The 14,149-nt window shown below is 46.9% G+C and overlaps 1 protein-coding gene across 3 annotated transcripts in view; it reads right to left on the bottom strand.

Annotated features, from left to right (window-relative positions):
• SNPH (syntaphilin) overlaps positions 1-14,149 on the bottom strand; it is a 48,736-nt gene that overhangs the window by 15,540 nt on the left and 19,047 nt on the right. For all 3 annotated transcript variants that reach the window (XM_082226118.1, XM_082226119.1, XM_082226120.1), the window contains exon 2: positions 2,378-2,468. In XM_082226118.1, coding sequence (XP_082082244.1) covers positions 2,378-2,427 — 50 coding nt within the window. In that variant the 5' untranslated portion in view covers positions 2,428-2,468. The remainder of the gene's footprint in view (positions 1-2,377; positions 2,469-14,149) is intronic.

The following is a 14,149-nucleotide window of genomic DNA, read 5'->3' as shown; positions in this document are numbered from 1 at the left end:
TCTGCATCTCACAAATCGACATCTTTAAAGTTGTAATCTGCCCAGGGCACTTATTGCTCATGGATAGTACAGTCATACCTCGGGTTACAGACGCTTCAGGTTGCGTTTTTTTCAGGTTACGGACGCTCCGAAACCCAGAAGTACCGGAACAGGTTACTTCCGGGTTTCGGAGGTCACGCATGCGCAGAAACGCTAAATTGCGCTTTGCGGAAGCAACAAATCATAACCCACACGTGCGCAGACATGCTGCTGCAGGTTGCGAACGCTGCAGATTGCGAACGAGCATCCTGTACAAATCACGTTCGCAACCCGAGCGTCCGCTGTATAGAAACACTGTAAATAAAAATTAAAACTATGATAAGGAGTCATATGATCAAAGGGTTGGAAAGGACACTGCTATCTGAGTGCGCTAGGTACTAAGTGCTTGACATGTCTCTGTTTTAATAAAAAAATTCCTTCCAGTAGCACCTTAAAGACCAACTAAGTTAGTTCTTGGTATGAGCTTTCGTGTGCATGCACACTTCTTCAATCCAATGTCTCTGTTCAGACCAGGTCTCTCCATGGTTTTAAGTTTGGTAATGAGTTGAGACCTGGTCTGAACAGAGACATTGGATTCTTATCTCATTATACATGACTAAGCCATTTTTCACCTTCTCACCCCTTGCCTTTTCCTGTAAGACCTATTACAGTCGTTAAGAGTCGTCAACAGGCTCATCTCAGCTATCTGCCAATCTCCCATTCCCACCACCCTTCTGAGTAATACCCCTCCCCACCTTCTCACTATATAGAAGGATCTGGCAACTTCTGTCTCAGTGTATCTGAAGAAGTGTGCATGCACACGAAAGCTCATACCAAGAACTAACTTAGTTGGTCTTTAAGGTGCTACTGGAAGGAATTTTTTTATTTTGACTATGGCAGACCAACACCTATCTATGTCTCTGTTTTGACATTCCACAGCACCACAGGCAGCTTACTAGCACGTTTCGCCTAAATCTGTCTCCTTGTACTTTAGATCCATGGCATCTTGCCCACGGGTGAACAATTCCTAGTCTTTTTCAGCAAGTGAAGATGGTCGGCACACCCTCTCCTCGCTGCCATCCATATTAACACACATGCTTCCGTTCCTGAGAAAGAACCCAGGGAACTCAGGCGTCTGACAACAAGCTCAGCATTGCTCTGCTCTCCCTGGACAGGGCTGGCATTTTCAAACAACAACAAGCGTTGCTCTTGTGGCTGGCAGGACCTGACAGATCACTGAGCGTGACAGGAGAGCTGTGCTTGGCCTGGCTCATCGCAAGCTGCGCAGGCTTGCCTTAAAGGCGCAGGAGCAGAGCCTATCGAAGAGCCTGGCAGCCCTGTTCTCAGGAGGTGCCTTCGCAAATGGGAATGGCAGGGACCTCCAATGTTTGAAAACACACTAAGGGACAGGGAGAAACGCAGCGAAGGGCAAGCCGCCAGGGCCAACAGACCACCCCCCTGCTGCTGAGGAAGCAGTCGCCCCAAAGACTGCCTTTGGCTACCCAGAACTGAAGTGTGGGAGTCCAGGTCCAGTTATTGTGATGGAGCGGTTCACACATGCACAACAGGCGAGGAGGCATGCAAATGTTGTGCCAAGGTGTGGTCAACAGGCATGCAATTTTGGATTACGGCAGCCACAAGAAACAACCTGTCCCTCCTTCCTAGCAGCTCTGCAGTCCCCACAAGGCACTGTGCAGCATTCATAATCCTGTACAGTGGTGCCTCGCAAGACGAAAAGAATCCGTTCCGCGAGTCTCTTCGTCTTGCGGTTTTTTCGTCTTGCGAAGCAAGCCCATTAGCAGCTTAGTGGATTAGCGCTATTAGCGCTATTAGCGGCTTAGCGGATCAGCTGATAAGCGGCTTAGCGGATCAGCTGTTAAGCGGCTTAGCGGATCAGCTGTTAAGCGGCTTAGCGGATCAGCTGATAAGCGGCTTAGCGGATCAGCTGATAAGCGGCTTAGCGGATCAGCTGATAAGCGGCTTAGCGGCTTGGGAAAAAGGGGGGGGAGGAAAAAACCCCTGCAGGAACTCGCAAGACATTTTTGTCTTGTGAAGCAAGCCCATAGGAAATTCGTTTTGCGAAGCACCTCCAAAACGGAAAACCCTTTCGTCTAGCGGGTTTTCCGTCTTGCGAGGCATTCGTCTTGCGGGGCACCACTGTACATTTGCGAAGCCCATGGAAGGAGAAGAGGCTCCTTCCATATCTCTGGAGAGTCACCCAGGCTCTCTCTTCGCTCTAGGAAAGCAGCGTGGGCAAGGCTGGGGTGGGGGCGAGAACGGTTCCTTTGCTGTGAACCAGCGGGGATGTTGCCGGAAGTCCCATTCCGCAATGTAGAGGGGAAGGGTCCGTGATATTCACCTCCGGGATCCCGTTGAGGGTCTTCTGCTTCCTGGCAAGGACATAGCCATGGAACCGCAGGTCTTGGCGGTGACGTTGGCTGTCACTCCAGCTGGGGAAAGAGCGAGAGATATAAAAAGGGGGAGGGAAAGGATTTTGGGGTTAGAACAAACATGGGTTATAGCAAGCAGCATTGGGGGATGCCTAGATTTCAAACCATAAAGCTTTTCCTATTTGGTAAGATGCTTTTATTTGCAGAGACTTGTTTCAGGTGCTTGTACAGCCTCTGGTTTAATATTCAATAATTTATTATTTTCAATATTTGGATTTAATATTGCATCAACTTTTTTAAAAAAAATTGTATACCGTCTTTCAATCTTACAATACTCCAGGCAGTTTACAAGCTGAAGAAACAAAAAATGTACATCTTATAACAATCTAATGCAATACAAAAATGTGATAATAATACAAAACTTTAAAACAAGCAATCTACATCAAAAAGTAGCATTCAACAACCATTAGAGCAATATGAAATAATAACAGCATATAAAAGTTATAGAAATTTGTAACTTTTGTCAAAGAGAACAACAACTACCAGGCTTTTAGAAGACATCTGAAGGCAGCCCTGTTTAGGGAAGCTTTTAATGTTTGATGTATTACTGTATTTTAATATTTTGTTGGAAGTATTTTAATATTTTGGGGAAGCCCAGTGGGGTATAAATAATAAATTATTATTATTATTATTATTATTATTATTATTATTATTATTATTATTATTATTATTATTATTATAGGATGCTAGACTAGATGGTCATCTGGCCTGATCCAGGCTGCTCTTCTAATGGTCCACTACTTCTCAAGAGTCAAATGCGGCTCTCCAGAGCTCTATCTGGGCCCTGGGACTTTCCTTAGGTCCTGTCTCTTCCACAGGTCACTGCCCCTGCTCCAGGCTTTCATTGAGCACCTTTGCCTGGCTGGAATTTGTCCCTGAACTGTGTTCGTTTATTTATTTGTAGGATATGTTATCCACTCTTCACCATAAGTTCCCAGGGCAGGTTAAAACAACTCTGAGATGCTACAACTGAAGATCAGATAAAAGTAACGTATAACACAACACCTAAAATACTATTTAGAAACAGAGAATAAAGGTAATCTCTAAAATATGTAGCTCAGCTGTCAAAGGATGGGTAAAGAGTTAGGTTGTCAGCATACAACAATAGCCCTACAACGAGGACATCAGATGCACCTCTACAGGAAGAGAACTCCACACTTGTGGGGCTGCTGCAGAGAATGTCCTCTTAGACCCCACTACCACTTGAACGATGTATGGAAGTGAAAGCTGGACCATAAAGAAGGCTGATCGCCGAAGAATTGATGCTTTCAAATTCTGGTGCTGGAGGAGACTCTTGAGAGTCCCATGGACTGCAAGAAGACCAAACCTCTCCATTCTGAAGGAAATCAGCCCTGAATGCTCACTGGAAGGACAGATCCTGAAGCTGAGGCTCCAAGACTTTGGCCACCTCATGAGAAGAGAAGACTCCCTGGAAAAGACCCTGATGTTGGGGAAGATGGAGGGCACAAGGGGAAGGGGACGACAGAGGACGAGATGGTTGGACAGTGTTCTCGAAGCGACCAACATGAGCCTGACCAAACTGCGGGAGGCAGTGGAAGACAGGAGTGCCTGGCATGCTCTGGTCCAGGGGGTCACAAAGAGTCGGACTCGACTAAACGACTAAACAACAACAACCACTTAAATATCTTTGCTGATCTTAACACACAGGATGATGTTTGTCTTAACATATTGTTGTCTTTTAAGATATTTTGGGCCTTAATCATTTAGGTCCCAAGAACTCTTCCATCCTGTAAACAACCAGTTTTGATTTTACACAGAGACACCACAAATCTTCAGAAGAAACTGTCCTGAGTTTCACAAAGGGGGAGTAGGACAGTAGGTTCTGCTAAACTTTGCAACCTGTGTTTTATCTCTTCACTCCGGAGAGGAAGGGAAGTAGGGAGATGCTGTGGGGCGGGAGTCTCCAGCTGTGTGCAAAGCAGGCTGCCTTTCCGGATAAAAGCTCCCCAATCGATGGAGTCTTCCCCCCCAAGATGCAAAGCTGCAGGGGTTTTTGCTAATGCGCCACGATTAGTCATCACCCGGCTTGCTTGCATGCTGCGAGGGAAGAGACGCAGCCAGAGCGAAGCCTGCTGACTGCAGCACTGAGCCGGGAAAAACCCAGCACCCTGACTGCACCAGAGAGTGGCAAAGGAAAGGAATTTAGGGAGGGCAGTTTGGCTAGACAAAAGCTTAGAGGGGTTCTGGGTTGCAGAAAACAGCAGGGGCTGTGCTTGTGAAACAGTATAGACATAAAACAGGCTGATTCCACAAGCAACCCCAAAGCTTTTGTGCTAGGTGCAGTTACTCAGGAGAAAGCTCCCCTGAACTTGACGGACCCTTCGTCTAAGCGAACATTTATAGGACTAGGCTACAAGAACGTTTCTGCACTTTAGCCTCTCTGGTGGCTCTTGGGAATGGACAGAAGCTGTGCCCTAAAACCTATTGTTAATTCAGACAGGCCTTTGCCACGTGAGTCTGATTTTACAAACTAGGATCTCTTTTTGTTTTTACTGATGCTTTTATGAACGTTTTATTGATGTTTTTTATTGACCTTATTGCAACTTTATGGGCTGCATACTGCCAGGCTGTATTTTTATGGAAGCATAGTCTATAAATACTTAAATAAATAAATAAAAATACACCGAACCAACACCACTTTTGGAGTGGTCTGAGGACACAGCCAGAAGGCAGCTTTACAAAGCACATTTAAAGGCTTATACACTGGTTTAGGGTACCTGTGAGCCCTGCAGCTAAGCATCATTCTACACATACTTCTTCATCACTGTAACATCAAGAAAGTTGTTTGCATGAACAAATTCTTATATACAGAGCCAAACTACAAATCCTCCCTCTTCACTACAGGCTCAGCCCTGATCATACCCCCTGGGCTGCTATTTAAGGAATTATTTTTTTTTAAAAAAGAATAATGTTAAATGTGGACCTTTATTAGGTAAAGGTAAAGGGACCCCTGACCATTAGGTCCAGTCGAGGCTGACTCTGGGGTTGTGGCGCACATCTCACTTTACTGGCCGAGGGAGCCAGCGTACAGCTTCCGGGTCATGTGGCCAGCATGACTAAGCCGCTTCTGGAGAACCAGAGCAGTGCACGGAAACGCCGTTTACCTTCCTGCCAGAGCGGTACCTATTTATCTACTTGCACTTTCACGTGCTTTCGAACTGCTAGGTTGGCAGGAGCAGGGAGCAAGCAATGGGAGCTCACCCCGTCGCAGGGATTTGAACCACCGACCTTCTGATCGGCAAGCCCTAGGCTCTGTGGTTTAACCCACAGCGCCACCCATGTCCCTTTTTTAAAAAAAGAAGAATGTTAAATGTGGACCTTTATTAATGAAATTTAAATCCTGCTGGCTATATTTTTCAGAGGGTCTGTGGCAAGGTTTACCTTGCCTGGGCCTGTTCACTCCAGCGGAGATCCCTCCATGGACCAGATTGCGCATGCGAGCCCGCGATTTCCGACAACTGCATCTGCGCAGATGTGATTTCCAGTGCCGTGGAAGCGAGTCCCTGTGCTGCGCTGGTTTAGCGCAACACACAGGGACTCACCAAGCAGGCGGCTCGGTTGTGGCTTGTGAGCCAGTTAAATGACCCCCATGTATCCTCACTCCTCAAAGACACACCCATCACTTCAACAGCCCATACCATCCTGAAAAGAATTCTGATACACAGCACTTCCTAAAAACCAGGAGGGCAGCTTCTTTTGAAAGGGAGTTCCACTGTGAGGGTGCCAGCACTGTTAAGGCCTTGAGCGCTTAGCAAGACACTAAACAAATGTCAATAACCACCCTGTTATCTAAGTCAGTATTGCCGCCTGGTGAGTTCACAGCAAAAGTGCCACTTTAATCACAACCTTCCTGATTAAAAGCTCAGGCTGCAAACACATTATAATCTTAAAATGCAGGGAGGTGGTTCTATTGTCAAAATTTGGATCAAAGCTTGTTTGGGCGGAAATGCACCAAACATTTCATAGGAAATGGCAAGATAGATATGGATTGTGGCTTATGTGCACACCAATGGTGGGAGAGCACTGAGCAAGCACGGGGTGGGGTTTACATAAAATCATATAATTGTAGAGTTGGAAAGGAATTTCAGAGTCATCTAGCGAAGAAGGAGGAGGAGGAGGAGGAGGAGGAGGAGTTTGGACTTGATATCCCGCTTTATTACTACCCGAAGGAGTCTCAAAGCGGCTAACATTCTCCTTTCCCTTCCTCCCCCACAACAAACACTCTGTGAGGTGAGTGGGGCTGAGAGACTTCAAAGAAGTGTGACTGGCCCAAGGTCACCCAGCAGCTGCATGTGGAGGAGCATGGAAGCGAACCCGGTTCACCAGATAACGAGTCTACCACTCTTAACCACTACACCACGCTGGCAATGCAGGGATCTCAACTAAAGCATCCATGAAAGACATAGCCACAGACACTTGGTCACTGTGCTATACTAGCTCTTATTTTTTAAGTAAGGTAAAGGTAAAGGATCCGTGGATGGTTAAGTCCAGTCAAAGGCGACTATGGAGTTGCCGCGCTCATCTCGCTTTCAGGCCGAGGGAGCCGGTGTCTGTCCACAGACAGCTTTCCGGGTCATGTGGCCAGCAGGACTAAACCGCTTCTGGTGCAATGGGACATTGTGACGAGTGCAGAGCGCACGGAAACACCGTTTACCTTACTGCCACAGTGGTACCTATTTATCTACCTGCACTGGAGTGCTTTCAAACTGCTAGGTTGGCAGGAGCAGGGACAGAGCAACGGGAGCTCACTCCGTCGTGGGGATTGAAACCACTGGCCTTCCGATTGGCAAGTCCAGGAGGCTCAGTGGTTTAGACCACAGCACCACCCGCATCCCTTGTTTAGGTAGCCTCTATCAGATATCAAGGAACAATATTAGGGATAAGAGAAGTGTAGGGGAGAAGTCTCGCCTTCATGTACTCCAGACCCAAGGTCAATACATTTCCGAGCACAACTCAAAGTGTTGGTGCTGACCTTTAAAGCCCTAAACGGCTTCGGTCCAGTATACCTGAAGGCGCGTCTCCACCCCCATTGTCTGCCCAGACACTGAGGTCCAGCGCCGAGGGCCTTCTGGCAGTTCCCTCGCTGTGAGAAGCCAATTTACAGGGAACCAGGCAGAGGGCCTTCTCGGTAGCGGCACCCGCCCTGTGGAACTCCCTCCCACCAGATGTCAAAGAGAAGAACAACTACCAGACTTTTAGAAGGCATCTGAAGGCAGCCCTGTTTAGGGAAGCTTTTAATGTTTAAAAGGCCACTGTATTTTAATACTTTGTTGGAAGCCGCCCAGAGTGGCTGGGGAAACCCAACCAGATGGGCGGGGTATAAATAATAAATTATATTATTTATACAATACCAGCACCATTAGCTGGGACTGGAAACCATCAGAATGAACTGAGCCACTGCATATTGTTGAATACCACCCCAGTCTCTGAGCAGTGCAAGATTCTAGAGGTTCCAGGTGCACTGAGGGCTTGTGCTTCCTTTGGGAATGAGGCACAGCAGAGTGTGGTGTTTTCATGATATATGGTTTATTCACACATATATACAACCTGAGCCTATGATAGAGGGGCTCACAGCATTAGCAACCCAATTGCAGCATGTTTCTTCCATAACCACAGCCTTTGATTCAAACAGAAATCAAACACTGCTCTCAAATGTTGCTCTGACTCTCTCTGCAGCTGGCTGCTTTAATGGTAAAGGGACCCCTGACTATTAGGTCCAGTCGTGGCCGACTCTGGGGTTGCAGCGCTCATCTCGCTTTATTGGCCGAGGGAGCTGGCATACAGCTTCCGGGTCATGTGGCCAGCATGACTAAGCCGCTTCTGGAGAACCAGAGCAGTGCACGTAAACGCCGTTTACCTTCCCGCTGGAGTGGTACCTATTTATCTCCTTGCACTTTGATGTGTTTTCGAACTGCTAGGTTGGCAGGAGCTGGGACAAACCGCTGCCACTTTCAACTCTAAACTCAGGCTTTGTCCTTCTAACTACAGTATCTCTGAGTTGAGAGAGATCCATCTGTTGTCTCACATAGAGCCCCCTTTCCTTTCGTCTCTTAGTGGCACATCACCCAGATGGTCACCTCCACACAAGAAGCTAGCCTGGCTTATATTTTAATTGCTGGATTCATGGGTTAGACAGGTATCGCACACATCCTATTTCCTCTCCCCTAAACTCATAACAATATGATTACTGCAGAAAGACCTTGGCATATCACCCAAAGCCAACTTTTTGGGCAGTGTGGTGTAGTGGTTAGGAGCGGTAGTCCCGTAATCTGGGGAACCGGGTTCGTGTCTGCTCCTCCACATGCAGCTGCTGGGTGACCTTGGGCCAGTCACACTTCTCTGAAGTCTCTCAGCCCCACTCACCTCACAGAGTGTTTGTTGTGGGGGAGGAAGGGAAAGGAGAATGTCAGCCGCTTTGAGACTCCTTAAAGGGAGTGAAAGGCGGAATATCAAATCCAAACTCTTCTTCTTCTTGGTGCAGTGCTATCCAAGATAGACAGCTGAACCCATTTGGCCATTCTCAAGCAATGAACATATATGTGGGGCGTCACCCTGAATTCACTGCTCAGACAAGAGTTCTAGAGGAGTGGGGGAGGCAGAACTCCCCCGCCAACAAAAATTAGTCCTTCCAACCTACTAATTGCTCCTTTTAAAAAGTAGCAAGAAAAGAATAAAGGCTTCTGGAAGAGTTCGGTTCTCCATGGTGACGAATGGTGTGGGAGGACTGGGGAAAGAAGCCACAGAAAACTTGGAACATGAAATTGTCATGTCAAGGTTAAAGCAGTGACGAAGGAACCACACAGAGGGAGAGGAGCAGGGCAGCTCCGACGTAAAAACACCCACATACTTCCCTCTGCAAAGCAAACCGGTATGTTCAAATGCTGAATTCATGGGTGTCTCTTAAGAGCAGACACACTGCAGAATATTCATTTATTCTATTTATTCAGTTTCCATACCACCCTTCATTTGAGGATCACAGGTCAGTTTACAATACGTGAACACAAAAAATACATATCATATTAACAAACAACACCCCGCCCACAGTTTAAAAGGCCATAAATTGTTTAATTAGCCAAAGGCCTGGGAGCAGAGGAATGTTTTTTGCCTAGTGCCTAAAGATATGTAATGAAGGCGGGCCTACTTGGGGGGGGCATTCCACAAATGGGGAGCCCCCACAGATCACATCACATAGGCCTAGGGCTGTACATTTCATAATCTCTTCCTAGGACCATGGAGAGTTCCTGCTAGAGTAATGAGCTACTAACTAGGCCAGGGGTCAGCAAACTTTTTCAGCAGGGGGCCGGCCCACTCTCCCTCAGACCTTGTGGGGCGCCCGACTATATTTTTTTTTTGGGGGGGAGGGGAGGAATGAACGAATTCCTATGCCCCACAAATAACCCAGAGATGCGTTTTAAATGAAAGCACACATTGTAATCGTGTAAAAACACGCTGATTCCTGGACCGTCCGCAGGCCGGATTTAGAAGGCGACTGGGACGGATCTGGCCCCCGGGCCTTAGTTCGCCTACCCGTGAACTAGGCGGACCAATGGTCTGGCTCAGGTGAAGGCATAAGAGAGAAGAAGAAGAAGAAGAAGAAGAAGAAGAAGAAGAAGAAGAAGAGGAGGAGTAGTAGTAGTAGTAGTAGTAGTAGTTTGGATTTGATATCCCGCTTTATCACTACCCGAAGGAGTCTCAAAGCGGCTCACAGTCTCCTTTTCCCTTCCTCCCCCCCAACAAATACTCTGTGAGGCGAGTGAGGCTGAGAGACTTCAGAGAAGTGTGACTGGCCCAAGGTCACCCAGCAGCTGCATGTGGAGGAGCGGGGAAGCGAACCTGGTTCCCCAGAGAGTGAGCTCTGTCCCCTTTCCTTCTCTGTTCTTGCCATTTTTTCTCTGTGCCTGACTGGCTCCTGTGTGTAGCCAGTATGATGCTATCCAGATGTCTCTGAACCTCCATTCTCATGCGCCCCAGTTGGCACAGCCAATGGTCATGGGTGATGGACGTTGTAGTTCAGCAATGGCTGGAGAGAACCAATTGACTATCCTTGCTCTAAGATGAGAAAGGAAGTGAATCCAGGTCAGGCCATGCAAAACTGGGCTCAGTTCTCAACGGCTCCCATTAAATCCTGTGGGAGAAGGTTAAGTTGGCAGTGATTTGGGACACAGTTGTGGGTATGTATGCATGTGAGAATCCGTTTCTGGCCTCCAGACCCTGAGGCTAGAGGTCTGCAACATACAGGCTTTCCTCTGCCACTAGCATGATAATAAGAATTTAAGAAGTTCAAAATCCCTTCTCTATTCCAGCATTTTGATCAGCCAGACGCAAACGTATCACTAATTCTGCCTAGGGAAATAAAAATGGACAAATGTGGGAGTGAGGAAAAGGGGTGGAGAGAAGAAACTGCTAATAACACTCCAAGCATTTTGACTGCTATGAAAGGCAGGGGAATTATAAGAGATCTCTGGCAGAGCAGTGAGTGACTCAGCAGTGTGAAGCCATCAACACTGCAGCTGCAAGGAAGGAGGGGAAAAGTAATTTCAGGATTTGCAGAACTGAAGGCACAGAGGATGACAGTGTTGGCTGACTGTTATTTATTACCACAACCGCAAATCTAGAAAAGCCACTGAAAAACATTATCGCAATCCTGTGCCTAGTAATCAACACACACTTACATATTTTGCATAACTCATTTTCCTTCTCTATTATGCAGAAGGGCATTTAAGAGGCAGCTGCTGACCAGTGGATTCCCTGTTCAGACTTCCTCTGCTCCTCAGCACAACTTCTGTGATATCACAAGGCACCGTGAGCACATTTTCAAATCTGCATTCCAGACTTAAGGACCAGAAACATGTCAAAAATAGAAATTAAAAAATGTTAAGATTTTGCACTAATATGCAATTCCACACTTTGATGGCAACCCTGTGGATATGCTGCTATGCTAGTGGCATGAATGCACGATTACAGACGACTACATGGGAATGACACTGGTTTCAAATCCGGGTACTTTAAGATCTTCCCAATGCATAGAGGATGCAATTCACAGATTCTGCTGAATCCTTTTAATTTCAGATTTCTGGAAAGTTAGGAAGCCCCACTATTCCTTAGATTACAATCAAATAATTCAGTATGTATTTTTGGAAGCCCTGGGTTCATCTCTCACTTCAAAAGTACAGGGGATTCCTGGCACGTCACTGAGCTGGCTCAGACATAACATTTTCCGAACATGAGAAGCTTCTTAGCAAAAATTCAATGAGCAAATACAAGCATCTTTCCATAAGTCGTTTGCTCAGCACAACCACCCGAGCTGCAGATTTGGTGCACAACCACACCCTTGATCTCCTTCCCTGCCCCCCAGCACCCCCCCCCAGCTTCCTAGCACTACACAGAACTGTGATGAAGCATTCCTGATTGTTTCAACCCATGCAAAGAGTTGTCATGGCAACAAGGGCAGGGCTTAGGAGATCACTGGATGCTGCCGTGGACAGGACAAAAACCCAAACTCCAGCCGCCATGCTCCTCAGCTGATGTTCAGCTTTGGGTTCAACAATGAGTAATTATCTGCCACAGCGAGTGCTGGCAGGGCTATGAGCAGACAGGAAGCATTTATTCACAACCCATCACATTTAAGAAACACCCAACATTGCGGTATGCTCCGACTGCAACCTTAGGGTAATGAAGTGTTTATCTATTTATAGGACAGCGAAGATAAGGAATGGGGGAAGGGTAGCAAGGAATTCTATTATGTAAGAAACAGTTTAAAACCAAGTGACAATTTTCAGCGGGACTGGCATGGGGCCATCAAGATTAATCCCAGGTGTCTAAAGAGGCATGCTTGCATTAAGCACAAGTTACAGAATGCATATGGGATGCGGGTGGCGCTGTGGGTTAAACCACAGAGCCTAGGACTTGCCGATCAGAAGGTCGGCAGTTCGAATCCCCGCGAGAGGCTGAGCTCCCGTTGCTCGGTCCCTGCTCCTGTCCACCTAGCAGTTTGAATGCATGTCAAAGTGCAAGTAGATAAATAGGTACCTCACCAGCGGGAAGGTAAACGGCGTTTCTGTGCACTGCTCTGGTTCGCCAGAAGTGGCTTAGTCATGCTGGCCACATGACCGGAAGCTGTACGCCGGCTCCCTTGGCCAATAAAGCAAGATGAGCGCTGCAACCCCAGAGTCGGCCACGACTGGACCTAATGGTCAGGGGTCCCTTTACAGAATGCATGCCTGCTCCTACACCCAGTGCCTGAAAAATATTATGTGTTATGGTCCACAGCAGTTGATGTGGCACATGTTAACAGCTGAATGTCAATTTTCAGCAGAAGCATTTCAGTTTGAAAGCTGCTGCTTCTCCTTTGGGTCTAAAGTAGCATTGAATGACTCATTTCATCAGTGCAAGGATTTCTTTTTGCGCCATGAAACTACCCCCTCTCCTCCCCCCCCCCGTGCATCCCCTACATCTGTGCTAAGAGTTCAATGAATCCTCTGGAACATGGGGGGCGGGGGAGAGATGGGAGGAAGCCCCATTGTGCAAGCAAAAATCCTTATGCTGATGGGGTGTGTTAGCTGAATAAAGTCAGGAGTGGGTGACGGCCAATGAAGTGGCAGGAGGGGTTGGGGGATTAATTTGTCACACGCATGCCCTTTCCCCCTTGCAGTCCCCCACCATTTCCCCGACACCCTCCGGACACCAGTTTCATTGTACTAAATGCTTTCTCAGCAGTGAAATTCCCGTGCAAAATGACACAGGGCTGGGATAAAACAGCCAATGGAGCAGAAACCCGATATTTCAATTAATCAGTTTCACACTGAAGTCTTATCAGATGTTTTTGTGGATGCTCTGAAAAAGATATCTTTTTGTAACCATGGTGCTACAGGAAGAAAACACCAGCTATCACTATGGAATGAGTGTTCCTTTTAAGTTGATTTTATAACAAAGAGACTTGTGGCACCCTAAAAACTAACAATTTTTATTGTGGCAGCAGCTTTCATGGAATACAACCAACTTCTTCAGCTGTATGGAGATAGTTCTAGCCCACGGAAGCTCTGGTCACAATAGCACAGTCAGCCACAGGACTCTTTATTTTCTCTGCAACGTATTAACGTGGCTACCCCAATGGAAACTGTATGTTATAAAGGGACAAAAAAGTATGTTCAACCCCCCAGAAAATGGCCAGCTGTTTCCAGCTCAGATGAAAGCTGAAAACAGCAGGAAATGTATTTCAACCATGCCTCAAAGCATTTTTGTACTAGCTTGCAAATAAAAACATAAATGCAACATAATAAAAACTACATATCTGAGCATGAAGGTGGACTATGCGAGGCAGTTCCAAGGAAAGGAAGGCGGCAGAAAGAGAGGAAAGGGGGCAGGAGTCTTATGGACAGTGAAAGGTGGTGGAGTTAGAGAAAGGATGTTTCTGGATACAGTGGTACCTCGGGTTACATACACTTCAGGTTACATACACTTCAGGTTACAGACTCTGCTAACCCAGAAATAGTGCTTCAGGTTAAGAACTTTGCTTTAGGATAAGAACAGAAATCTTGCTCTGGCGGCACAGCAGCAGCAGGAGGCCCCATTAGCGAAAGTGGTGCTTTAGGTTAAGAACAGTTTCAGGTTGAGAACAGACCTCCGGAACAAATTAAGTACTTAACCCGAGGTACCACTGT

This window comes from Podarcis vaucheri (assembly GCF_965113315.1).
Source record: "Podarcis vaucheri genome assembly, chromosome: 6".
In the NCBI taxonomy this organism is placed as follows: Eukaryota; Metazoa; Chordata; class Lepidosauria; order Squamata; family Lacertidae; genus Podarcis; species Podarcis vaucheri.
Note: the sequence above shows the minus strand (reverse complement) of the source record. Positions and strands in the feature narration are given on the sequence as shown.